The 24,334-nt window shown below is 41.7% G+C and overlaps 1 protein-coding gene across 2 annotated transcripts in view; it reads left to right on the top strand.

The window, feature by feature from the left end:
• ap1m1 (adaptor related protein complex 1 subunit mu 1) overlaps window positions 1-24,334 on the top strand; it is a 51,735-nt gene that overhangs the window by 4,469 nt on the left and 22,932 nt on the right. Inside the window, exons 2-11 of one of the 2 annotated variants that reach the window (XM_042342699.1) lie at window positions 5,237-5,393; window positions 6,751-6,818; window positions 8,344-8,474; window positions 10,021-10,168; window positions 12,442-12,568; window positions 15,406-15,548; window positions 16,596-16,667; window positions 17,339-17,497; window positions 19,370-19,495; window positions 23,385-23,429. In XM_042342699.1, coding sequence (XP_042198633.1) covers window positions 5,237-5,393; window positions 6,751-6,818; window positions 8,344-8,474; window positions 10,021-10,168; window positions 12,442-12,568; window positions 15,406-15,548; window positions 16,596-16,667; window positions 17,339-17,497; window positions 19,370-19,495; window positions 23,385-23,408 — 1,155 coding nt within the window. In that variant the 3' untranslated portion in view covers window positions 23,409-23,429. Of the gene's footprint in view, window positions 1-5,236; window positions 5,394-6,750; window positions 6,819-8,343; window positions 8,475-10,020; window positions 10,169-12,441; window positions 12,569-15,405; window positions 15,549-16,595; window positions 16,668-17,338; window positions 17,498-19,369; window positions 19,496-23,384; window positions 23,430-24,334 lie in introns of those variants that run through there. The other variant, XM_042342698.1, reaches the window with a different exon arrangement.

The raw sequence follows: 24,334 nt of genomic DNA on the forward strand, positions 1-24,334 counted from the left end.
ATAGGAAACAGACTGTAGGAAATGGCTTCCTCAATGGTCCATTTCATGGAGAGAGGTTACAGTGCTTCATGTCATTTTGGTTACACTACATCTGGCTGCTTTGTGTGTTTCTGGTTGCCATATCATATTGCAGAATTGGAAAAAGGATAACATGGATTTACAAGGATGTTACCAGGTATGAGAGGATACAGATGTCAAAAGAGAATGACCAGGTTTACTTTCTCTCTAGAGATGAGACAGTTGAGATGGAGACCTGTTAGAGGTGTTTAAGATTACGAAAAAGATTTGATGGGATGAATATTGATATTCTGTTGGTGAGTCCGAAATGAGGGGATATAAATATAAGATAGCCAGTAGCAAATCTAGAAGGGAGTTTAGGAGGAACTTATTTATGTAGGAGAATGTAGAACTCACTGAGGAAAAAATCAATATATTTAACTTGATGCATACATGAGCCTTAGGGAACCAGTGACAGCTTATGTGGAGCATAAACACCGGCACGCACCAGTTGGGCTGAAAGGCCTATTTCCATATCACACTATGTACCTTTGTCACCAACTCCGAACAAGGTGATTAAAATGTGACCTGCAGAGGGTCTGGGTTTCAATGTGACATTCACTGCAAACTGAATAGAAGCAAACTGAGATGCTAAATTAATTGTCTCAAAAGTTTTCCCTATTAGCAACAAAATGTTAAACATTAGGATTGCCCTCAATCCTGTAGAGTTCATTTTCTTGTTTACCAGTGTAAGGTGACAGTCATATGTTTGCATGTGACTGGCTGTTGCTGGTAGCCAAGTTCTCATACAGCCTGCAGTGTTGTTATTATGAATATGTTGTTTGTGCACTTNAAAAAAAGTCTCTCTTTTGTCTCTCGCAACAGCTGTTTGCCAGTGTAAAGTGAGCTACATAGCCCAGAGAAGACATGCTAGTTGATTGCAGCTAGTGGTAAGGTTACTGCAATTGCCCCCAGAACTCCAGAGCCTGAGAGGGGGTACATCTGAATCTGAAGAGGGCAGAATTGGGCTCAATATGGTCACGTTGCCTCTTAACAGCATCTGGGCTCAGGGTATCGGCTATGGAATGAGTATCCAGGTTTGGCTCCAGGATCAGTGCTAGGTTTGGCTCTGGGATCCAGGCTGAGAAAATCTCTAACAGGAAGAATAGAAATACTAACCCGAAGCAATGTTCCCTTTAACAAATTTAAATCAAAATTATTAATCAGTTGAAAAGCAATTCCAGCTGTAATCTGACGTTATTTTAATATAAAAAGGTATTGCGCTAATTCATCATGCAAATCACCGATGCCCCATGTGGGCCTGAGCAGTAATTAATGACTCGAATGGAAACCTTTGCTGTGGGATGGAATCTGACACAAACGATATTAATATTTACATGAATAAAATATGAAACATTTCAACAAATTCTGCAAAACACAGCTGTGGTGTGGATGAGTCAATCTGTTTACAGAGTGACATCTGTTTTAGCCCCTCGTTTTTTCCAGACTGCTGTAATCCTTCCTGTGTCTTCCGAAACATATGATGACCTTATATTAAGGGGATGCTAGCCCAAGTGAAGGGCACTATGTAAATGCAAGTTGTTGTTGTTTTAATGGTTTCGCCCACAAATATACAGTCAATTCACTTTACAGTATATTCTGTGAAGCGCTTTGAGACGTCGAGAGGACGTGAAAAGCGCTATATCAAATGCCAGGATTATTATTATTATAACACAATCTCTGCTTCAAAACCAAACTCTGATTCCAACTAATCATTTTATTTGATTTTAAGTGGAGCAGCCAGCAGAGAACATGGCAACAGTTGACCATCTCCAATGTAATTTTACCTTCAAGCTCAATCAGGAGCTCGGGTGTGGAGATCAGTCAATAGAAACTTATGCATACACATGTTTTCTGTTTCTTTTTTTTTGTTCTGTCACCAAAATCCTTTTCTTGATTAGGTTTGCAAAGGGGTTATCACATTGCCCCCTCAATTGTAGGGTGTTTGATTCCAGTTGTTGGAATGAGAATGAAATTAAGTGGTAAGAGAAAGGTCAACGTTTAGTTTCAGAATTGTGCTGTCCGGGGCTCCTTTATAGGATTGATGTGATAGACAAGCAGAACCCAATCAAGAAAGTCAAGACACTAGGAAGAAATTGAACATGAAGAGATTGGGGGATGATGGAAAGGGTTATTAAAGTTTAGAACGCAGTTTGATAGGCAGCTATTGTTATGATCAGGACCTAAGAATGCACAAGACAGTGCATATTATTTTGTTTAATGTTCTTCATTGGCATAAGTTAATAACACATACTTTGGAATAATTTAGTAATTTTATTTGGGGTGTAGGGATGACTGCTGCAAAAAATATAATAATAATAACCCTTGTATTTGCTTTATAAGAATCACAACTGTTTCTCCTTTTAATGGCTTAATGGGGAAAGGCTCACTTGGTACGTTGGTACAATGCCAAGTAAAATAGAGCAGAAGGTGGCGGATTTGAATCCTGATCTGTGCTGAGCTGGCTGATCCCAGTCAGGGCAGGCGATGGGCACTGAATTGACCAAAGTGCCACCTAGGTTAAGGAGGGGAATGTTGTCCAGGGTTGCTCTCTGTATTGGCTTGTGTGCATAAGTTGGGTGGGAAAAAGGTCAGGGTGGCTTTTGTATCCTTACAGTCAAATAGCCTGACTTGTTGTGAAGGCTCGCACATAATAATATAATAATAATCCTTGGATTTGATGTAGTGCTTAGCATGTCTTCGACGCGTCTCAAGGCGCTTCACAGGATGTATTGTAAAGTGGATTGACTGTATTTTGTGGGCGAAACATGGCAGTCAATTGGTAGAGGTTGGTCTCAGTCCATGATAAAAATCTGTGTTCTGCAGCATCACCTGTTACCAGCACAGTTTGAAAAATTCACAGCAGTTTACAGGTGTTGTATACATATACAGTGTTATTTATTAACAGAAAATTGTTTTGGACATGTTCTATTCTGGATCATTTCAGTAAGACTGATGAGTTTATTCATCAACCTCAGAGGTTCAAAGTCTGCAACATTACTTACCTTGTCTGCTATAATTCGCTTTCAAAATTCCATGCTGTCCCCAGTTCTTCTACTGAACAACAACAAGAAGATTACATTTGTCTAGCGCCTTTCATGTTGGGAGGACGTCCCAAGGCGCTGGACAGTGTACAGCATTTCAGACCCGAGCTGGGGTTGGGGGGGCAAAGGGAGGGTAGGGGAATAAGGGTGGCCGATAGCCTGGTCAAAGAGGAGGGTCTTCAGGCGGGACTTGAAGGAGGCTAAGGAGGGGGTGAGGCGGAGTGACTGAGGGATGGAATTCCAGAGGTTGGGGGCAGAGTGCCTGAAGGCTCTCCCGCCAATGGGGCAGGTGGGTCAGGGGACGTGGAGCAGGCCGGAGCCGGCTGAGCGGAGGGACGGGGCGGGTTGGTAGGGGTTTAGGAGGTCACAGAGGTAGGGTGAGGCGAGGCCATTGTATGTGAGGACCAGGATCCTCTGAAGGATAGGGAGCCAGTGGAGTCGGGCGAGAGTGGGGTAGATGGGGTCACGGAGTTTGGTGCGGGAGAGGACACGGGCTGCAGAGTTCTGGATTATCTGCTGCCTGTGGAGGGAGTGGTTGGGAAGGCCGACAAGCAGGGTGTTTGCATAGTCGAGCCTGGAGGTGATGAAGGCATGAACAAGAGTTCCAGCGGCCTGAGGGGTGAGGTAGTGGCGGAGTCAGGTGATGTTGCGGAGGTGAGGGAAGGCAGAGCGGGTCATGGCTTGGATGTGGGGGAGAAACAATAGTTGAGGGTCGAGCAAGACACCGAGGTTCCTGACTGGCTTTAGTGTGCTACCATGGAGGTTGATGTTGCCAGAGCCTGAGGTGCTGAGGAGGGCCTCAGTCTTGTTCACATTCAAGTGTAGGAAATTTGCCCTCATCCAGGACTTGATGTCCGACAGGCAGTCTGTCAGCACAGCAGCGGTCCTTTAATTTCAGAGACAAAGTAAAATCTCAGAAAGTTTTGTGAAAGTACTCAAACAGCAGCATGGTTGCTTCAGGCAAGTACCGTGGAATTAAATCTCTTTTAATTCTCTTTAGAACCATAGGTTGTTTTGACCTTTTAATTCTCAAAGGAGCTGCTTCACGCTTTTTTGCGGGGCTTCGGTTAATTCACAAGCATCAACTAAGCCACACTCAAACCATCCCCTCTGCCCTCCTGCAGCAAGTAAAATCACAGAAAGTTCTGCCACTCTATGACGATTGTCCGAATTGTAAAAACTCCAGCGAAATGTCCCTTCATTGCTGCATCATCAGAAATATCTAAAAATCTCAAAACTATGATTTAGCCAGTTTTATTCCCAATTTTCCCTTAAATAGTAAATGGTCAAATGTTTCCTTGTCTTGAATATAATGAAGCCGCTCAATCATAACTGGGTCAAACCTGCCATAAATTCTATCTGACCCAAACAAATCTATGAACTGTGTGTGTTTGTGGAGTACCTTGCTTATACCGTGGAAAGCCATATGTCTATCAGCCAGGAACTAATTTCTGGCCATTTTCACCTTCAGTGATTCCTTTTTCTCTGCTAAAGTCTGCCTGTATCTTAATCTTGCTTCAAGGTCTTTTCAATACAGGGTGTATCCCACATCCTTATGCACTGTAAATGATGTTGCAAGCCATGCATAGATGTTTCTGCTGCAAAGCAGGAGCTGATGCCAAATCTTTTGAAGCCAAATTAAACCAATAGAAGATAACCACATGTACTGAACTCTTTCACCATTGTTCAGATATAGTTATAATTAACTGCTTTTCAACTATAATAATAATAATCCTTGCATTTGATATAGCGCCTTATCGGGTCTTCGAGACGTCTCAAAAAGCTTTGCGGAATATACTGTGAAATGTAATGACTGTATTTTGTGGGTGAAACCATGCTATCCTATAGTGAATGTTTTCAGCAAATTATGGCAATGCGAAAAACGTTTGGATTTAATCTGCAACGTGAAAGCCCTTACACATGTTTCAGTAAAATAACTGAAGACATTGTGGAAATGTTTCTTCCAACAAAACGGGCAAGGTAAGTAATATGTCAGGCATATCATTGAAACGTCTCGAAGCACTTCACAGAATATACCGTAAAGTGAATTGACTGTATTTTGTGGGCAAAACTAAAATACCTCATTGATGGATATTTTGTAATTCTACATCATGTACATGTTTTGTGTTTCTCAGGTCCTGATTTGTCGGAATTATAGGGGCGATGTGGAGATGTCGGAAATTGAGCACTTTATGCCTATTTTGATGGAGAAGGAGGAGGAGTGTTCCCTGACACCCATCCTGTCACACGGAGGCGTCCGATTCATGTGGATTAAACACAACAATCTTTATCGTATCCTTCAGTAAGATAGTTCTGAGCAGCCGATCTTTAGAATCAAATGTCAATGATCCTACTATTCTATTGAAGTGGATTTTGCCCAGAAAGAGGGTTTTAGTTTTCAGAATATGGCCATCACCACAGACCCTTTCATGAATGTCACATTTTTATTTTGACATTAATAGGATTTGAGAGCTCAGCTGTGAGGTAAAGACTGACACATCAATTGCTTTGGGCCATTGTGCACTCCAGAACTTTGTTGCGTGAAGGAATCATGTTATGGCTTTAGTTCATGTTTGTATATTTATTATACAATTGATCGTATTTACTTTAAGACTGATATTTCTCAACGTGAGTGCCAATGAGTGCCATTTTATCACATAGTTCCCTGAATAACACAGAGAATTAAATAGCTGTTGAGCATTCTGACATCCTAAACTCTCTGATGCACTATGTTTACTGCTTCCCCACAAATGGATCAGCTACATGCAATGGCTTTCCAAGTAACACGTTCCTTGATTTTTCTTGGGTGTCTCCCAAAGTGGGCCCACTGAGTGATTTCGGAAAATCAGTCAGAATGTAGTTTTGCTTAGGATGACCAGAGACAAAGGACAAAGATCGGACGCTTTGTACCATTACTCAACATTCTTCCGCAGATCCATCTAAGCTTGCGAGGTCAGCTAAAACAAACCATACTATTTCAAGTTTCTGGACCAGTGAAGATTTTCCTTAAGAAGTGTGGAATTAGTAAATCATTGTGCTCAGTGTGACACAAATGAGCTAATTGCCAACTCTTTGAATACACAACTTTGAGAGCATTCTGTACTCGCATGATAGGCCCCTTGGGATCCATGTCGAAAATGTCTTATGAAATTCCAAACAAAAGGTATATTTGTACTCATGACAGCTGATTTTTTTTAAAAAAATCGATTGCGCAACATTTCAAGCTAAATGCATTGAATTTTCAACCAAAAAATTAAAACTTGCAATTTTTAATGTACAAAGGAATAAGATTGGATTCATCTTGTAAGAACTATGTAATCATGATGATCTTTGTATTTGATATAGCGCATTTCATGGAGACTGTCTCAAAAGTTCTTCGCAGGATATATTGTATAATTTAGTGATTGTATATTATTGCGGGACGAAGCCGCCAATTTGTGCACAGCAAAGTTCCAGCCATGAAGTAAATGATCTCCAGGATTGTTGGCCAGAACAGCCAGAACACTCTCCCTTCTCTAATTATTGTTGTTTCGAATTGGAGCGAAGAAACTCTCCCCGAGTCTCTGGAATTTTCTTTCTAGTTTTTGTAAGAATCTGCTCAGTGTCAGTAAGAGTCCATTTACGTATATTAGCCTTAATCGCTTTGCAGTTGTTGCTACCTCCAAGAAGAACGCATGTGTATCTCTGGTATTTGCTTTCCTCTATAAGGTGGTTCAGGTAAGAACGTTCTTGGTTCTCACTCCCCCGCCCTCAAATAATAGCTATTATTCAGTAAATTGCTAAGAGGAGTTACTTTATTCAACACATCTTTCTTCAAAACCTAATTAACTGACTTTTGAGAAGGAGGAATTGCTGGTATTTTGTTGTAATCTGAATCGGAGGAGGAAAAAAGCAGTTTGTGGTTTAGCTCTGCTGTCCAGGGTCTGACTGAAGCATTTTTCATCTATCTCCACCTTCACGTGGCTCTAATATTTCATGAACATTGTCCTTTTAAACCAAGTGATGGTGCGCTCATGGTTTGGTTGTGTATTGCGAGGGCAGTGGCTTTCTGCATACATCACATGTGTGGCCTTTGCTTTTGCTTAGAATTTCTTGATCCCATCCACCGCTTATAGCTGAATTCCCCTGTATAAAGATATTATTTTCTAACCTAGCTAACCATGTGCATCCACGGTTGCACACTCCACCTCACCAAGCCAGTTAGGAACTTGGGCGTCTTGTTCGATCCCCAACTGTCCTTTCTCCCCCATATCCATGCCATGACCTGCTCTGCCTTCCCCCACCTCTGCAATATTGCCCAAATCCACCACTGCCTCACCCATCAGGCTGCTGAAATCCTCATACACGCAATCGTCACCTCAAGGCTCAACTATAGAAACTCCCTCCTTGTAGGCCTCCCCAACTCTTCCCTCCATAAGCTGCAGTCTGCAGCTCGTGTCCTCTCCCGCACTAGGCTCAGTGACCCCATCACCCCCACCCTCGCCCAGTTCCACTGGCTCCCCATCCCTCAGAGGATAGAATTCAAAATTCTCATCCTCACTTTCAAGGCCCTCCATGGCCTTGTCCCCTCCTGTATCTCTGACCTGCTGACCCCCTATCAACCTGTCCTCTGCCTCGGCTCAGCATGCTCCGGCCTGCTCCAGGTCTCCCGTCCGACCCACCATACCATTGACAACAACAACAAGATTCCATTTATAGAGCACCTTTCACGTTGGAAGGACGTCCCAAGGCGCTGGAGAGTTGGGTCAGGACCCGAACAGGGGGGAAATGGTCAGGGTGAGGGGAGGGAAGGGAGGGAGCGAGGAGGGGGTAGAGAGTCGAGAGGAGAGCTGAAGGCACGGTCAAAGAGAAGACGGCTGGGCTATCAGCCTCTCTGCCCCCACTCTTTGGAACGCCATCCCACAATCCTTTTGCCTTGCTCCCTCTCTTGCCTCCTTCAAGGCACGACTCAAGACTCTCCTTTTTGACCATGCCTTCAGCTGCCCTCCTACCCCTTCTGCCTTCTCTCATCCTAACCTGGCCCCACACACTCGGGTCCTGATCCCTGACTGTTCAGCGCCTTGGGACGTCCTCCCGACGTGAAAGGCACTTTACAAATGTAATTTTGTTGTTATTGTTGTAGCTAGAGGAGCTGCTTAGAACAGAGAGACTCCCTGAGATCTTTCTTCAAGGTGCATTAGAGATAAAAGCTGCCTTTCTTTCCGAATTACATTCCTAATTCATTCTTTCCAATCTCTTCCAGGTATTTTCTGAGTATTTTAAGGAACTGGAAGAAGAAAGTATTCGAGATAATTTTGTTATAATCTATGAGTTGCTGGATGAGTTGATGGATTTTGGTTACCCACAGACCACAGACAGCAAAATCCTACAGGAGTAAGTGTACTCCTGCACGATTTACATTTATATATTCTTTTTTTCCATCATGGGGCCATAATTTGGAGATTTTGTTCACATCTATGACCAAGCTGTGGTACTTGGCACTCTTTCTCTGTTTCTTCAAATAAGCAGCAGAGGGTAGTAGGAGCTGAGGTTTGGAATTCGAATTAAATGTTTCTGATCCTAAGCCTTGGAAATCTTCTTAGTGAAGATGATTTGGAGATTGTTTGATATTGCTTGTTCCACACTAATAATAAGGCAAATAGGGTAGATTCCAACAACAGCAACAAGAACAACTTGCATCCCTCACGCAGGATAGCATCCCAGAGCACTTGACAGATTAATACAGGGACAAGGGAGATGGTGTCTGTCTCCACTATCTCTCCCTAGGTAGCCTATTCCATACATTCAATCTGCTGTGTGTAAAATAGTTAACTGTATTGTGATAGTCTACGTTCCCATTTAACATTCTGCTATCTCTTGCTCTGTTCCCGTTCCTCATTCTTTATTCCTTCACTCATAAATGTTGTGCTGCTTTAGTTCATAGAAGTACAGCAATGGCCAACCTATTTGCTGACAGAATCAGTAAGAAATGTTTTCCCTTGCCAACAAAAATATTTTTTAATTAAATACAGATATGCCTTTATGCAGTTCTCTCAATCTATGGTAACAGTTTGTTTTTAACTGGGCAGCTGGCTGTTGTTACTATCTGTCCATTGTAGCACAGAATTTATTGACCGACCACCCACCCAGTTCTAGAATTTTTTTTAATGTTTCCTAAATTGGGCCTTTAGTATATATGTCCCTTGGTGTATGTTATCCCAGCATGTCTGTACCATTATTTAGCAGTTGAAATGGAGGTTATCCAAATCTAGCTGTAACAGTCCGGTAAACAGAAGTACTTGTGAAAGCAAGTGTCTTGTGTATATTTTGGGGCTAAGTACTTATCACTGATAATACTTAACCAGACAGATGTTGCTCTTGAAACAACAACATGGACTTATACAGCATCTTTCACATAGGATGAATGTCAAGAAGGGCTTCGCAAAGTCAATTCTCTTCAAACTACTGGCTCAATATGAGTTTTGTCTAAACTAGCTTGGCGTTTTCCAAAAGCTTTTAGTTGAATTTGAGGATTAGTTGATTGAGTCTTTAAAACCTGCAGCGTTTAACTGAGGGTCAATATGTGAAAAAAGGAAGAATAAAAAGAACTGTAAGTTTTGTAGGAGAAATGGTCCAAAACATTCAACTTTTGATTCGCTTCCCAGAGTTTTTTTTTAAGCTGGAGGAAGTAACTGCCCCATGGCTAGTTGGCAGGTGCAGAACTCTTTCAAGATGTTCCTATTCATATCTTACCTTCCAATTCTTCAGACTGTGTTGTATTGAAGCTGAGAATTGCTAATTAATCACAGAGGAGCTTTAGTCTCCAGATGGTGGATTGAATAGGCAGAGAGTCCCAGATCCACCATTTTAAGTTAATCAGGCCATGGGCTAAACAACCCAATTTTAGTCATTTACTTAACTTGTTCATTCCTTTCCTCAGGTACATTACCCAGGAAGGTCACAAGCTAGACACTGGAGCACCTCGTCCACCAGCAACAGTCACCAATGCCGTGTCTTGGCGATCAGAAGGGATCAAGTATCGGAAAAATGAAGTATTTCTCGATGTTATTGAATCTGTCAATCTTCTGGTGAGTTAATGAACCTCTACACCCAGCATCACCATCAATTCTGCTGGTAGTGCTGTTGCAAACTTAGGAGGACTTCTTCAGATAATAATAGTGATACTATTGTTGTTATTTTAATTTCATCAGTTAAATTGCTATTCTGAATTTAAGACGCTTTGAGTTTGATTCGGGTCAATTACAGTACTGCACAACCGTGAATACGCCTGTAACGCAACATAGACTGCTATGTTATTGGAGTTTAAAACACTCAGTTTAAACTGGACGATTTACTTTTATGTTGGATCTCCCCGCCATCCCATCACACCAGCCTATTTATACTGCTCATCGAACCTGAATTTTTACCAGTTCCCAAATTGATCTCCCATTTTTGCAAACCACCAGAACTTAGCATTTTATTATATGATGGTCTTAACAAGTTCTGTGGTGTATGTTTTTTTAACCTTTGTAAGTGTGGCTTAACTGGGTCAGGTGCTGAAACAAAACCTTGGCTGAAATGAATGGGTGTCTATTCTCCACAGATGGAAAATTACACAATTGTAAAATAATAAGAGCACAGAAATGAGGCATTTGACCCTTTAATAAGTCAGAGCTGCCTCCGCATGAGCCATTGACTTGAATCCTACTCAGTCTACTGTGTACTTCATATTCCCTTTAACATTCCTCTTCCTCAAACGTCCATCCCAGTGGTGAACAACCCGTGTTCATCGGTAGTGTGTTTCCAGGTCTCGCTTGATTGAATATTTTTTGATTCATGGCGTAAATCAAGAAATGTTCAATTAAGAAAATTTACTTTGTGGCCAACCAAAAAGGTCTATCCAGTTTCACTAAAATTTCTGGATTTTGCCTCAACAATTATGGTTGGGGACTTGAGATGCAGGAAAAACCTGGTCAATGGGATGTTTTGACTCTTGCGTACAAACAGGAAGTTTCATAACTCAGTTATTTGCCTTTGCTCGCAAACCACCAGTTTTATTTTGGTAGTGTTTGCAGCAGTAAATACAGCAATTTACAATTAAATAAAAGTGCCAGTGACTATAAGGATTGCGTGTGACTTTAGGCCACAATGTAAACTGCAGTTAGGCGCTGCATCTCAGGGTTCACGTGGATTGATCTAGAGAAGAACTCAATTGCTTGCACGTTATTCAGTTAGATATGTACTGGAAAAAATTACTCAATATCTCATTGCATCAACATCGATGCTTGAGTATATTGCACCAGGCAGTTGTGACATGATTCAAACCCTCAATTCCCCACAAGGCGAGTCTCTGATCTCACACTTACAGCTAAGTCGCTGCTGGGCAGAGGACATATGTTTTCTTGCTCGGCAGAAGAGCACCTTTGGCCTCTTACGTTCTTTCTAATGGCGTGTCTCATCAAGCGTGTCTTTGCCAGAACCCTCTGTGGAGAATGCCACGGTCTTGGTTTAACTCTGGCCTGATTACACAATAATCCAGTTCATGTTTGTGTTCCGTGTGTTCGCCCATTTAATGTTACAGGAGAGTGTTATATTAAAATGGGGGCTAGGGTGCAACATTGTCAAATTGGACTCCTTAAAAATTAAACCACGAGGGATTCCTCCCAGTTATCCTCCCAAGTGAGGCCAATCAGTGGAAACGCTGTTCCAAAAATAGATTACATTGAAGCAGGGTTCACACAGGTTAGTGACACATACTTGCAGTTTCTTTATGAGGGAATCGGATTTGAGATCGCTGCACATTAGACACAGCATTGGTGAAAAGTCTAGAATTTACCTGAAGAGTAATTTGCATCTTTACTGCCTTAACTGGAATATTTGGACTCATGATTATTTCAAGCTGATTACTCAATTAGCTGGGACTATGAACTGGTTGGGTTAGAAAATTGTATTCTTTGTTAATGTGATAGCTGGGTGTATAAAAACCTTCTGATATTACTCTACAGAGACCCTACGAGTGGCTCAATTGTAGGGCCTCCTTCCTAGAATCTCTGCAGCCCTCAGATGTCTGTCCTTGATCCAGCTCTACATCATCCCATTGAACATGAATACTTGATCCACACTGAACACACACTAAATCACTGAACCCATGTACCCAATAATCACTACTCAAGCAACCCAAGTTTTCCCACCACTCAATAAATACTTACACCACAGTCTACAGAACTATTCCAGATCTTCCAGTGTGGTGTAACCCATACCTACCTATTCATGAAAGGACAAATTCTGCTGAACAAAAGTGGGAGGAGGGACAGTGCTATAACAATGATGTGGTTGATGGTCTTGCTTTCTACCCCCCTAGGTCAGTGCAAATGGAAATGTATTACGTAGTGAAATAGTGGGATCTATCAAAATGAGAGTATTCCTCTCAGGAATGCCGGAACTGCGACTTGGATTAAACGACAAAGTATTGTTTGAAAACACAGGACGTAAGTATAAATTCTATTAGCTGTTTTCTCAGGCAGAACACAAGATTGTAAGAAGCACAGTATTCCTGGTTTGCTTTGTCAAATCTTTAGCTTGGATTTTTTTTCTAGAGAAGCATTGCTTTTTTTTCTAGCGATGCTTTGCAAGAAAAAAAAAGTAACTGTGCAGGATGATACCTCTTCTACTTCAACAGCAACTTATAGATGTTGCCGCCTTCACGTCGGGAGGACTTCCCAAAGCACGGGTCAGTCAAGGATGTGCACCTAGGCTGGGTTTTGGGATTAGGGAGGATGAGGGTAGGAAGGTGACCAAAGGCATGGTCGAAGAGGAAGGTCTTGAAGTGGGCCTTGAAGGAGGCAAGGGAGGGGTTGAGGCGGGAAAGGCTGTGGGATGGAGTTCAAAAAGGTGGGGGGCAGAAAGGCTGAAGGCTCGTCCGCTGATAGTGGGACAGGCCAGAGTCTGCCGAGCAGAGGGAATGGATAGGCCTATCCATTCCCTACGTCACTTAATAAATAGTTTAGATGTGGTTGACGAGATTCTGACATCTCAAAGTCTCAATATTAAATCACACAGGTCGGTTAACAGAGGAACTTACCTAGTTTCGTGCAGCCTGTCTTCCGTGAGCTATATGAACACAGTGGAGTGGTCTGTACGAAGCTTTCACACGCCTTGTTGCTCCCACTGAAAAGTGAACGCAAACAAGTTATAGAAAATAATCCTTAAAACTACGAATGTTGTTTTTACAAAGCCTACCAGTTTCCAGATGATCTATTGGCCACCCTATCTCTTGTCTAAACACCACAAGCTGTTTTGTCTGTACCAGCAATCCTCATGTTTCCTGCAGTCAGGAAGCAGCTCAGCCTTGCCAAGCCATTCCCATTACATCCCACTTGGTGCCTTGCAATTTCACCTGGCAACAAAGTGGTTGTGCACTGTTGATTTAAACAGTCAGTCTCTCGTGATGACGCTGGCCAAGTTAATCGTCCTCTCATCTTGTAAATTGTTCGACTAAAGTATTGTTTTCATTTCAAGGCGGCAGCAGTCGCTCAGGGCATCAGTTGCGACAGTTATAATATGCAGCAATAGAAAAGAAAGGCAGACATTCCTTTTATTACACAAACCCAAAGAGTCGGGAAGTAATAGTTCACTGACACCTGCTGTTTAAGTTAACATATGTGTGTACAGCGTCTCGGAGGAGAGAGAGGCAATGGGGGGGGGTGGGGTAAGAATTATACACCTTGGACAAGGTGCTACAGAGCTGACAGCACCTGTAGAGCTGAGCCCCAGGAGGACAAAAGAATGGATTCATTTTCTTGTTAACTGTGAGAGGCCAGTTCCCAGCCCCAAAGTAATTTTGCTCAATAGCTATTGAGTTCCTGATTTATTTTCATATATATTATAGTATTTCTAAACTTTTTTGATATTTTTCTTTTAAAGGTTGTTATTCGACTTTCATTTTTGCCAAAAGTCATGAAAAGGGGCAGTTGTAAAGATTGTTGTCGGTGTTTTAGCTTATCTTAAAGGCACGTCTCCATTCTTGTGTCGTTCAGCTCAAATACTTGTAAAATCTTGTATTTCTTACTGGAAGAAATTAATCTCTTGCTTTGCTCACTGGGAAGTTGCCAGGTTGTGTTGCGCTGAGAGCCAGGGGAGAAGCTCAGCTGATGCTTGTGTCGGGACCGTCAGCAAGCAGCTGTTGTTGTGGTAGTGCATGTTGGCACCTTTCCCGGCCTTAAGGCTGTCAGCAAAAAATCTTTCCCCCAAAAAAAAGTTTTTAATCAGCTGGGACTGCAGTGTAGGTGGGCTAGAACAGTCCTTCAAAAATGTCTGTGTTGACTTAACGCTGGACGTGTCTCTTATCGCAAGAGTCTTGCTTCTTTTTGTAGCCGTTCTTCTTTGTCTTCGTGTTTTGCGCACTCCCCACTTCTCTTACCGGTGCTTTTGCTTTCTGTTCCTTACAGGCTTCTTAATGTCAGGCACAACCTGAACAAAGTTGCAGCAAACAGTGCCTTGCTCACGGCAGTAAAACTTGACATTTTGTTCGAGCCTTCACACCACGTTAAATGGACTGTTTTGTTCTTGGGGCAACTTATATTTCCAAATAAAACAAAAACAGAAGTCTCTGGGAATACTCAGCAGGTCAGGCAGCATCTATGGAAAAAGGAAAGCGAGTCAACGTGTCAGTTCCATGACCCTTCGTGAGTCCCGAAACGTTGACTCACTTTCTTTTCTCCATAGATGCTGCCTGACCTACTAAGTGTTCCCAGCGACTTCTGGTTTTGTTTTCAGATTTCCAGGATCTGCAGTATTTTGTGTTTTGTTTATATTTCCACATCCTTCTTTTCATAATACTCTTTAACTATTGACTCTTTGGAACAGAAAATTAACTCAATGATTTTTGATGATTCATGAGTGGTTATTCGTGTTGCACATATTACTCATCTGAATGGAAACTGGGTATTTGATGTCCTGACTATAAAGTCCAACAGATGAGTTTATAGATTAACGTTTCACTTCCCTCGGGCACTGTTGTCGGGCCGAAGGGCATACCAAGAGGCAGTTGAAGACAATTTTCAGAAGTTCTGTATAACTGAACTTCTGAAAATTGTGGTATGAGTTAATTCTTCACCTTGTTTCTCCCGCCACCCCCCCATAACCACACACACACACACACACACACACAGACACCATGGATATTACTCCCACAGCCGGGTTAGATAAAGATCTGTGTAGGTTCTCTATTCTGCCACTGTAAGATTGTATGTCCATACCCTAATGTGCTCTGCTTCAACCCATTACGGTTGATTAAACTTATCTACCTATTTCTTCTCTGAGACAGGAGGGAAAAGCAAATCTGTGGAGTTGGAAGATGTGAAATTTCACCAGTGCGTGCGTCTCTCCCGATTTGAGAATGACCGAACCATTTCATTCATCCCGCCCGATGGAGAATTTGAACTGATGTCTTACCGTTTAAATACACATGTAGGTATCGGGGGGCACTATGTGAGAGTCAAATTGGTTTGGTAATAATTGGTTTGACTGTTACTGGATTGCAAGGCTATTATTGTGGAGTCATGTAGCTTAGTGGTTAGAGTACTCGGCTCGCAAGTGAGAGGACCCGGGTTTGATTTCCGGGCAGGGCAATACCTTAGGCAACTTTCCTTACTCCACATGCCTCTGTTTACCCAGCAGTAAGAAGGAGCGCAGTTATTTGTGAATTGGCGGATCGCTTTTCTGGGGTTAATAATCGTTTCAAATAAATAATTTGGTCACTCAATCCACGACTGTTTGTGGAACATTGCTGTGCGCAATTGGCTGCCGCGTTTCACCCACAAAATAGTCAATTCACTTTCCAGTATATTCTGTGAAGCGCTTTGAAACGTCTAGAAGATGTGATAAGGCGCTATATCAAATGCAAGGTTTATTATACAGGATCTGGAAGCAGATCAAATTATATTGAATTTCCTGGAGGTGAGTGTGACATACCTCCGTTTACCAAAGACATAGACAGATTAAGTGAGTAGGCAAAACCAAAGCCACATGGAGTTTAACATTGCAAAGCTTGCTACTGCAATAGTTAAGTGGGATATTATCGTGCAGAGAGTTATGATAATGTGCAGTGCTTTGCCATAATTAGCTGTTGATGCTGAGACTTTGACACTTAAAAAGGAAATTGGATAAATCTGTGTGAGAGGACGAATGTATAAGGATTTGGGAAAAGCAGGGATTGGAGTTCGAGTGGTTAGCATCAACTTGGATTTGATGGCCGAGTAGCTTCTACCTAAGCCTTATACATTCTTTGAATATATCTGTTTTTATTTACTTTTAATTACAATACAATACAAAATTACATTTATACAGCGCCTTTCATGTCGGGAGGATGTTTAATTGTTTAATTGCAAGGCAGTATTCCTAACCTGAACTCCTGTGGTTAGGGAGTGAAATAATGACACGTCAGAGCTGATGTTGAGCTTAAACACTTGTTCCTGGTTGAGGTGTGCACTAATTATGTTTCTTTCTGGTTACCAGGTAAAGCCTTTGATCTGGATCGAGTCTGTGATTGAGAAACATTCTCACAGTCGGATAGAGTACATGATTAAAGTGAGTTATTTGTCTTCTTGTTAACAAGTCTTTCAAGTGTCAATATCCAGATATCCAGAGGCTGGAAAAATATTTTTTTAACCACTGAATGTCCCACATAATGAACAGAAATGTGAAGTTCGGGACTGAGGAGCTCCAGCTTATAATGTTCTAACTTTATTATTATTAGAATTATGTTGTCTTGACAATATCCATATCCACAGAATGTCATTGCGTTAGTTTGCTCTATCACCAAGTCATTTAATTCCAGCAGTTAGCAGCTTGCATCTTTAGGATAGATTTTCTTTCCCTTTATTCTTATCCAAAATCTGCTACTTTATATTTTTGCATTGAACCTGCACCTGCCACTGATCTGCCCACTCTGGTAGACTACCTTAGTCCTCGTGAAGTCGCACAATCGGGCTCACCCTAATTTGATGTTTTCATCTGCCCACCTAATTTGACATTGTTCCCTCCTGACGTCAAAGGTGCTACATAATGTTAATTGTAGGATACGTCATACCTCCAATTAGAGTCAACCGTGTTGAAAATAAAGGACAAAGACGTGTTTGAGAATGAAGCTTGTACAACAGACCTTACAGTAGGTGCACCATAAGCACTGAACATATCTATCTATAATTTTGAACATAACTACAACCTGTTCAGTAACTTGTTTCTCTTCTTCCACACAGGCCAAGAGTCAATTCAAACGCAGATCGACTGCCAACAATGTTGAGATCCACATTCCAGTCCCAAATGATGCAGATTCACCTAAGTTTAAGACCACAGTGGGCAATGTGAAATGGGTGCCAGAGAGCAGTGAAATAGTGTGGTCCATCAAATCATTCCCCGTAAGCATTCCTTTTTTGTTCTCTGAATCGATAATACTTTTTGGCCACAGAATACACTTTACAATATATCCTGTGAAGCGCTTTGAGATGTCTCAACAACGTGATAAAGCGCTTTATCAAACGTAAATGCCAGGAGTATTATTATGACATATATTTCAAAAGAAAGCCTAGAATTCACTTTAAAATGCTTACAACACATCCCGATTAAATGTCAGGGGCCCTATGCTAACTCACTGGCTTCAGGGCACTGGATTGTCTCAGGTTCGGGTGAAATTGGCTTACGGGAGGCTATTCAGTGTATAACCAAGCATGTTATGCCAATTTATTAAATTGTGAAAAGTCTTTTGTTACCATCTCCTTGCCTTTTCTCCGGATCCCTTAACACTCTCGCTGTAAGAACCAATTGTTCTGGTTGCTAACTGAAATGTCACAGATTTTCCAAAGCTTTGTTTATCTTACAGCTGCACTTGTGGCTCTGAGCTCTTGAAGTTAGAGAAAAGCTGTTTTTCTCTGCTGGGGCACATTCTCAGTTTTGTGAGAATGTTCAGCAGCAAGTCCTTCTTGCACTCTGTCCTCTGATCCACCTGCCTTCATATGATTTTTTTTTCTTAGACTCTGCCCACCTTTTTCTCTTTCTGTTTTGGGCCATCTATGACTGTTTGTGCAGTCACTGCTATGCGCAATTAATTGAGTTGGTTGATGAGTGATTTTCAAATGGCTGAGCCATTTCATGGCTCCTACCTTATAAGGAGTTCAAAAGAGCTGAAAAATGGCACAAATATTGCTCGATATGCATTGTTCCAACCTATCACACCTCACGTCTCAACTCCGAATCATAAGGTTGTGGATTTCAACCTCATTTTAGGACTTTGAACTCACAGTCTCGGCTGACACTCCAATGCAACACTGGAAGGGAGAACTGCATTGTTGCAGGTGCATTCCTTTGGATGAGACATGAAACCAAGATCCTGTTTGCTTATTCAAATTTACATTAAAGTTTCTGTGGCACGATTCGAATGAGAAAGGAATTTCTCTTGGTATCCTGGCCAACAATATGTTAGGATAAGTTGGTCATTCATTTCACAGCTATTTGTGCAACATTGCTATTTAAGTTAAATGCTGTGTTCACATACAAATACACAGTTCATTTTACAGTAAAATCCTTTGAAGCGCTTTGAGGCATTTCAACAACATGTTAATAAGTAAGACGTTATATCAAATTCAAGGATTCGTTTTTTAATCTTGCCATCTCTTTGGATGCAATTCTTCTTTTAAACTGGGCTGCTAGCCATTCTCACTGTCTGTAATATCGTTAATCTCCGTTTTACATATTAACCACTAGTGACTTCCATGTGTTGTAAAGATTTGTAATTACTCAAAACGGAAAGCCTTGCACTGGATGGAAAAACGAACCCATGTTCTCAGATTTCATGGAATAATTTTAAAGGATGAGAAAAAGGTGAAGTAAAGCCTAAGACGTCTCTATTGGGTTGTTGACAATGTAATGTATGATTTCCCTGCCATTGGGGGAATGGGGGAAATTGTTTTTCTCTCCTCCCCCCACCCACCCCAATCCCTGGAGCTTTATTGAAAAATCATTTGAACTGCTTATTTAAACTGGAGCACAGGGAGAAAAAGTGATTTGCTGCTTAATGTCTCAGACATCTTACCTGCTTTAACTGGTGCTTAGGAATCACAAGATGTTACAGCCCAGAAAGAAGCGATTGGGCCATCAAGGAACACTAGAGTCAAATCTAATCCCACTCTATTCTCTCCCATATCCATAGGGCTAAGGTAGTCTTAATGGGGGCTATGAAAAATGTACAGTCGATGTGATTGTGGTCTTTTCCCCCCCCTCCCTCTTGTCTGCAGGGTGGGAAGGAGTACCTGATGAGAGCACATTTTGGACTCCCCAGCGTGGAGGCCGAAGATAAGGAGGGAAAGCCTCCGATCAGTGTCAAGTTTGAGATTCCATATTTCACCACTTCAGGAATACAGGTGGGTGGCGCCCGGCCGCACTGCGCACTTATCAGCAGTAGGTGGCGATGCTGCTGTTGGTTTTGCCTAAAGGCCGTTAGAAATGTAGGTTCAAGAGAACGAGATTAGAGTCAAAGGCATTCTTTATTTCCTTACCCTCTCTACCACCACACAGAGCAGTTTATTTAACATTTCTATATGGTTTATTTATTCTCCTCCCCCCCCCACCCCCATCTGAGTGAAGAAATTCTATATTGTTGGGTTGCAAGTGGAATGGAGACCTCCCATATCAAATCAACGAGCAGGAAGTTTACTTGCCCAATGATAAACGTGGCTGTGATCTGCCTTCTTTTGTCTTTCATTGGAGTCCTGGATTTGGTATCTATCCTGGTGCCACTGCTCCCAGTACTAGTTACAGCGTTCAGGTGAGATACAAGTTGTGTCCTCTGGTGGAACAAACTAATACAAGAAAGGCTTTGGTTTGTTGTGGGAGCAATGAATTGAACGCACACTTCGTCTGAGTGTTCCTTTCAAAGAAAATAAAATAAGATGCATCACTTTTGCTTATATTCTTACCAACTTCTAGCACTAAATATATCTCCAGTGAATAATAATAATAATAATAATAATCCTTGCATTTGATATAGCGCTTTTCACGTCGGGAGGACGTCCCAAAGCGCTTCACAGAACACACTGTAAAGTGAATTGATTGTATATTTGTGGGCGAACGCGGCAGCCAATTGCGCACAGCAATGTCCCACAAACAGTCGTAGATTAAAGATGACCAATTTATTATTGTTTTTGGTTTTGGAGGGATTATTATTAGGCTCTGTGTGGAGTAAGGAAACTTGCCCAAGGTTTCGCCCTCTGCCTGGAATTGAACTCAGGTCTCTCGCTTGTAAAGTGAGTGCTCTAACCACTGAGCTACAGGACTCCACTGAGTCCTGAATGACTAAGTCTCGCCTGCACTATCGTAACTAAATTACATTGTTTAGACCTGTCTGAGCTGTATGGATCAGTGACACACAAAGATCTAGTCTAATTTGTTTTTATAACATGAATGTCAAAGATTTGAGTGTTGAACATTCTCTGGTGTGAAAAGCTGGAAGAAAAAAAACAGTTTTCCTAGCAGTAAGTAGGAACCCAGGTGTTAGTCGACTGGCGGATTGCTTTTCCGTGGGTAATAATGCCTTCAAATAACTTTTTTTTTAAAAAGAATAATAATTTGGTCACTCAATCCATGACTGTTTGCGGGACATTGCTGTCTGCAATTGGCTATTGCGTTTCACTTACAAGATGTCGAGTCAATTCACTTCACAGTACATTCTGTGAAGCGCTTTGAGACAACTGAACGATATGATCAAATGCAAGGATTATTATTCTCATGCTGCTGCGATCAGTGACGTATGTTCCAGATCCCTGGTGAAATTTCATCTGCTTTCACTTCACAGCGTCAGCTGAGTTGGTCCATAATGTGCCACAGGTGACTGACTCACAGATTACATTCAACCCCTCTGATCTAGGCCCAGTTCCAGAGGTACTGTTACCAATTCACACCAAAAACGTATTTAGCAGTTTTTTGGGCTTTCAGATTTTCACATCATGCCAACTTATGTCAATGTTACATTATTATTATTATTGACATAAGGGCTTATTTAAATAGTGACAGTCAGTCACAGATGCTCCCCAAGCCAACTTGCTCCTCCAGCCAATACTTCCACAAGCATCAAGCACTGCAGCAATACAAATCAGGGGGACATGGGGCTGTGTTTGACATCCTTTGAAGCCATAACTGCTGCAACATATCATTGCTGTGTCATTTCAATGTGGATTTGTAATCTTGGCTTCTCACCAGCCTGAGTTGTACAATGGGCTTGCTGTCATAGCAACTTGCACTTAAGAGTATATGCAGCAATATATTGAGATATTTTTGGTGTGTGTAAACCTGCAGGTTATTAGCTGAGTAGTTACCCCACACTGTAACATGCAAGAGCATTCCAGATTGATGAAGTGTTGGTTTTGATGTCTATCTTTGATTTCTAGTTTCTTTGTTGCGTTCTTTGAGTCACTAAACCTGTTTTAAGCGATGAGAATTATCTTTTGCCTAGGTTCTCGTGGTATTGTATCTCTTAGCTTTGAACTACTCCTGCACAAAAGCAATTGGCACCTAATTAGCTATCCAATTCACAAGCACTTCACACAATCATAAGACAACAAAAAAGTCAACTAATCTGAAACTTGTTGCTTACAATAGCATCGTTTTAGATGTTAGGTTATTGTTCCACCATCTGTGCTAGTATCTTGTCTGCATCGCTTTCTCCCTTTCACCAAAGCACCTCCTGTATTGCCTGTTCTGTTGTGTTATTTTGAAGCCAAAGCCTCATGTTATGGAACCATGTCCATGACAGAAATTATATCATTATCAGGTCTATTAAATCTTAAAGTAATGATATATAATTTTTTTTAGATAATAGGGTAGGTATGACTTTTTGGTCACCCTGTATGTGTTTCAGTTTTCTGATTTTAAGCAGTAGGTGGTGCTGTGGACAAACTGAAAACCCATCTTGAAGTCTTATAACTCCCATAAATAAATAAGACAAGTGGGTGTTTGACAGGGTCTGGTTGACAAAATGTAGAGATTCATGTTCAGAATGTAAAATAACAAAAATTTGAAGGGTTGCCCTAAATTAAGGGCAAAGGCATGATAGCTTATTATAGGAATATAAGTCTAGAAAACCATTTTCCAGGTGAAAACTCAAACTGTCACATTCTTTTTGACAGCAGCAGATCCACCATAATACTAATGTGTAATTCTGACTGGCAGAGATTTGCAAAAAAGCCTGATCTTGCACACAGTCACCTGTGAATCTCTATACCATACATACCAGCAATGTCCTGGTGGTTTTTTTTCTTAAACTTTGTCAATCAGCTGATTCTGGGAGATGCATAGCAACAACTTGGGTTTACAGTGGAAAATTGACACATGCGACTTACACCATATTAAGACGATGACAATTAAATTAGTGGACACACTCCTGTCAAACAAATGAATATCGTTTTCCAGTAAATGGAACATTGATTTGTTGTCAAAAGATGGTTTGACAGATTCTAGGAGATCCCAGAACGGCTGAGACATTCACGCTGCTGCTTTCTGCCACTGATTCTGGGTACAAGCAGGGAGGGGGGATGAGCCAATTCATAAGCCACGGTGGAACTATATCGTTGTAGGTCTTTGGTCTGCCACTGGCTTCAGTTTGAGATCTCAGTGTCAGTTTTAAACGTTGGTGTGTCGGGCACTAGGCGTGTAGTGCAAACTTCAGGAGAGAGCTGGACCTGAAGGTTAAATCATCGACGTATTTAAACTGTTGATACACAGCTGACAAATAGCACCAATGTTACTGAACATGAATCTGTAATAATGTCTACAGTTCAGTACCTCTTCAGCTGGTGCTTTGCTATGTTCATATTGCAGATCCAGATAGGAAAATAACACTGAATGCTTTATCAGATCTCTCTCTGTATTTAAAACCTTAAGGTTGAGTATTTCATTGATGCGGTGGGGGGTGGGTGGGAGTTATAGCTGTACCTAATTAAATGTCAGAATTTACTACTCTGTAATAAGTACCTGAGTTCTTGCTGTGACATTAGCATACTAGTGTGCCCCACATGTGCCAAACCTGTTTGCAGATGTGGCAGGATGCTGTGCAGCCTAGTTAGACAGAAATAAGTGTTTCAGAAAACCTGGCAACTACTTGTGTCCAAAGCTAAGAAGTTCCATAAACCTGTCAGACCAAAGTAATTAGTAAAATGTAAGCTGCTGTTGCTGCCAACAATACTGTTTGCAACTGGCCAGCGCAGTTTGGCAGAACCATTCTGATCTTCTCACAAATGTTTGTTGTACTTTGAAAAGGTACCAAAGAAGGGGTATAAATGAAGCCGCTAGCAGCAACCTCGAAGAGCGGACTTATACTCTCTGTTCCTCATCACTCTGGGCAGGGCTGTATTTTTCTTGAATAAAAGCCTTAAATTTCTTTTGGAGTTGGATGTTATTGGTGAGTAATTTCCCCCCTTCCACTGCTCCGTGAAGTTGTTTGGCTGCTTTTCCCTTCTAGTGCCATGCAAGTCGAATCAGCAACTATCTATAAAGTCATTGGGGTTGCTGGGTGTTGCATTGTTTTTATTCCTATTCCAGAGTTCTTACAAATAACAGGCCTCTTTAGCACTTACAAAATGACCCCTTGAAGGTCCTAGGTTGCCTCAGATTTCATCGGAAACTGCTGGTGGTGCATGTGGAGCTGAAATCCAATACCACTGTTGACGAGACTCAGCAGTACAAAGCAAAACACCACATAAAACCATCTTCTCTGTATTCTCAGTAACTGGGTTTCAGCGCCATTCAGAAGTGCTCGATTCAGATTTGTCCTTGTGTATGCCATTCCTGAGAGTCATCAGTTTTTCTGTGCCACTCCTGATATTCTCGATTCTGCCGTTTCCGAGACTCTGCGATCTGCATGTGTCAGGAACTGACCCGAAGGATGACTTAAAAACAACTGCACTTGCATATTTTCCCTTTGCTATTTGACCCTGTTGTGTAATGTAAATGTGCCACTAAGACTGACTGGGGTCGAGGCAAGCTTCTTTATGAGCTACATTGTTTTCAGGTCATTACCCACAGCAGGTGGAGGGAAGCAGCATTTAAGGATCGAAACTATGGATACACAAAGCAAATCTTGTATAAACAGGAATTGCACATGGTTAGCACAGCAGAGGCTATAGCCGCGCCAAAGAGCTAGGTAATCACGTAGGGAATTGAGCTTTATTAATTAATTTGGTCCAAGTCGTAAAGCTTCAGTGCAGAGC

The sequence above is a fragment of the Callorhinchus milii genome, unplaced genomic scaffold (genome assembly GCF_018977255.1).
Source record: "Callorhinchus milii isolate IMCB2004 unplaced genomic scaffold, IMCB_Cmil_1.0 Scaffold21, whole genome shotgun sequence".
Classification (NCBI taxonomy): Eukaryota; Metazoa; Chordata; class Chondrichthyes; order Chimaeriformes; family Callorhinchidae; genus Callorhinchus; species Callorhinchus milii.